At 46.9% G+C, this 1,654-nt stretch overlaps 1 protein-coding gene across 1 annotated transcript in view; it reads right to left on the bottom strand.

Annotated features, from left to right (window-relative positions):
• LOC147819702 (CREB-regulated transcription coactivator 2-like) overlaps positions 1-1,654 on the bottom strand; it is a gene marked incomplete at its 3' end in the record, with an annotated part of 14,675 nt that overhangs the window by 7,282 nt on the left and 5,739 nt on the right. Inside the window, exons 3-4 of the mRNA XM_087171923.1 lie at positions 1,523-1,591; positions 799-905 (exon numbers count right to left, since the gene is read on the bottom strand). Coding sequence (XP_087028049.1) covers positions 799-871 — 73 coding nt within the window. The remainder of the gene's footprint in view (positions 1-798; positions 906-1,522; positions 1,592-1,654) is intronic.

The following is a 1,654-nucleotide window of genomic DNA, read 5'->3' as shown; positions in this document are numbered from 1 at the left end:
AGAGACAGAGAGAGAGACAGGGAGAGAGAGAGAGAGACAGGGAGAGAGACAGAGAGAGAGACAGGGAGAGTTAGTGCCACTTTACCTTCAGAACTTCCTGAACTGTTTTTACTCAGATCTTAATCACTGAGGAACAAACATCACACTCACTTCTGTCAGGGTGGCTTTAAGACAGAGAGACAGGCAGAGAGACAGAGAGACAGACAGGCAGACAGAGAGACAGACAGGCAGACAGAGAGACAGGCAGAGAGACAGACAGGCAGACAGAGAGACAGGCAGAGAGACAGACCGACAGAGAGACAAACAGACAGACAGAGAGACAGACAGACAGACAGACAGGCAGACAGACAGAGAGAGAGAGACAGACAGGCAGACAGACAGACAGGAAGTTGAAGGTGACTGATTCTCTACAGTCAAAACTCAACGTAACTCTTTCCTGCTCCTGATTGGATGAACAATCTTCTGCTTCTTGTTTTTGTTAGTTTGTTTACATGTTTGTGTTTACAGTATATTTACTCTGCTTTCCTTGTGTTTAACTTTTTCTGTACATTTGTTTTACCTGCTTTTATTTACTTTAGTTAGTTTGAGTTTAAATGAGCTTGAGGAGTAAACTTGACTCAGAGACTGAGGATCAGAGTGAATCACAGCTTCTGTCTCTGCGGCGTCTTCATCTGCCCTGAGGTCGACCTCTCAGTGTCTCAGTCTGACCTCCACTAGAGTCGTCCTGTGTTTTATTGTGACTTTTCTTTCGCAGTGTGTGTCGAGTGTTTGTGTTTTGGCGTGGAGCTGCTGTCTCACCGCTGCGTCTGCTGCTCTGGGGGGTGAAGGTGGGTCCACCTGTGGTGAAGGGGTCTCCTGTGGGAGGGTTCATCACACTGGTGTGGAGGGCCGAGTCGGAGTTGGTCCTGTGGGGGGAGGGCGACACACACACACACACACACACACACAGAATTAAAGGGTGTAGAGAGGTCAGGTCACGCTGCTCGTTGGGAATCAAAGCCAACTGATGTTTTGTTTCTTTCCTCAGACGACATCGGGACATTTCATCGTCCTGAGGTGTTTTCAGAAAGTATTTCTCCTCTTACGTAACGCAGCTCGTCACTGAAACCAACGTACGTGCACATGTTGAAGTTAAAGCATTTCAGCTGCTTCTGGTTGGACTCCGCTACAGATAATTACCTCCTGAACTCAGCCGATTACTGACGCGGCCGATTCTGCTTTTTGGTGTCTCGGACTTTACAGAAATATTTACTCAGCAGCTCAGCAGATTAAAAGAGAGTGAACCTAGTGAACCGTCAACGTGAGAAGGAGAGACATGGAAGGATGAAGAGGAAGAGGAAGGAAGGATGAAGAGGAAAGGACTGAGGATTTATGAAAAAGAAGAATTAAAATCATAAAGTTTCATTTTCACCCAAATGTTTTTACTCTGTACGAGAGTGAAAGTGGGAGCTGGAGGACGACCAGCAGAAGGAAGGAAAAAGGAGGAAGTAGATGGAGGAAGAGGAGGATGAGGAGGATTCACCTGTTGAGTGCAGTGGTGGGGAGACGAAACAACTGGCTTTTATCCCCGGGGAAGTTTCCGGACCAATTCCTTTTCGTGATCGACAAGAACAAAAAGTTATTTTTCCTCCACCGAGCGAGAACATCGAGAAAA

The sequence above is a fragment of the Seriola lalandi genome, unplaced genomic scaffold (assembly GCF_002814215.2).
Source record: "Seriola lalandi dorsalis isolate HSWRI2012SDOR001 ecotype SW California unplaced genomic scaffold, Sedor1 jcf7180002050330, whole genome shotgun sequence".
NCBI classification, from domain to species: domain Eukaryota; kingdom Metazoa; phylum Chordata; class Actinopteri; order Carangiformes; family Carangidae; genus Seriola; species Seriola lalandi.
The sequence above is the reverse complement of the archived record's forward strand: the minus strand, read 5'-3'. Positions and strand labels throughout refer to the sequence as shown.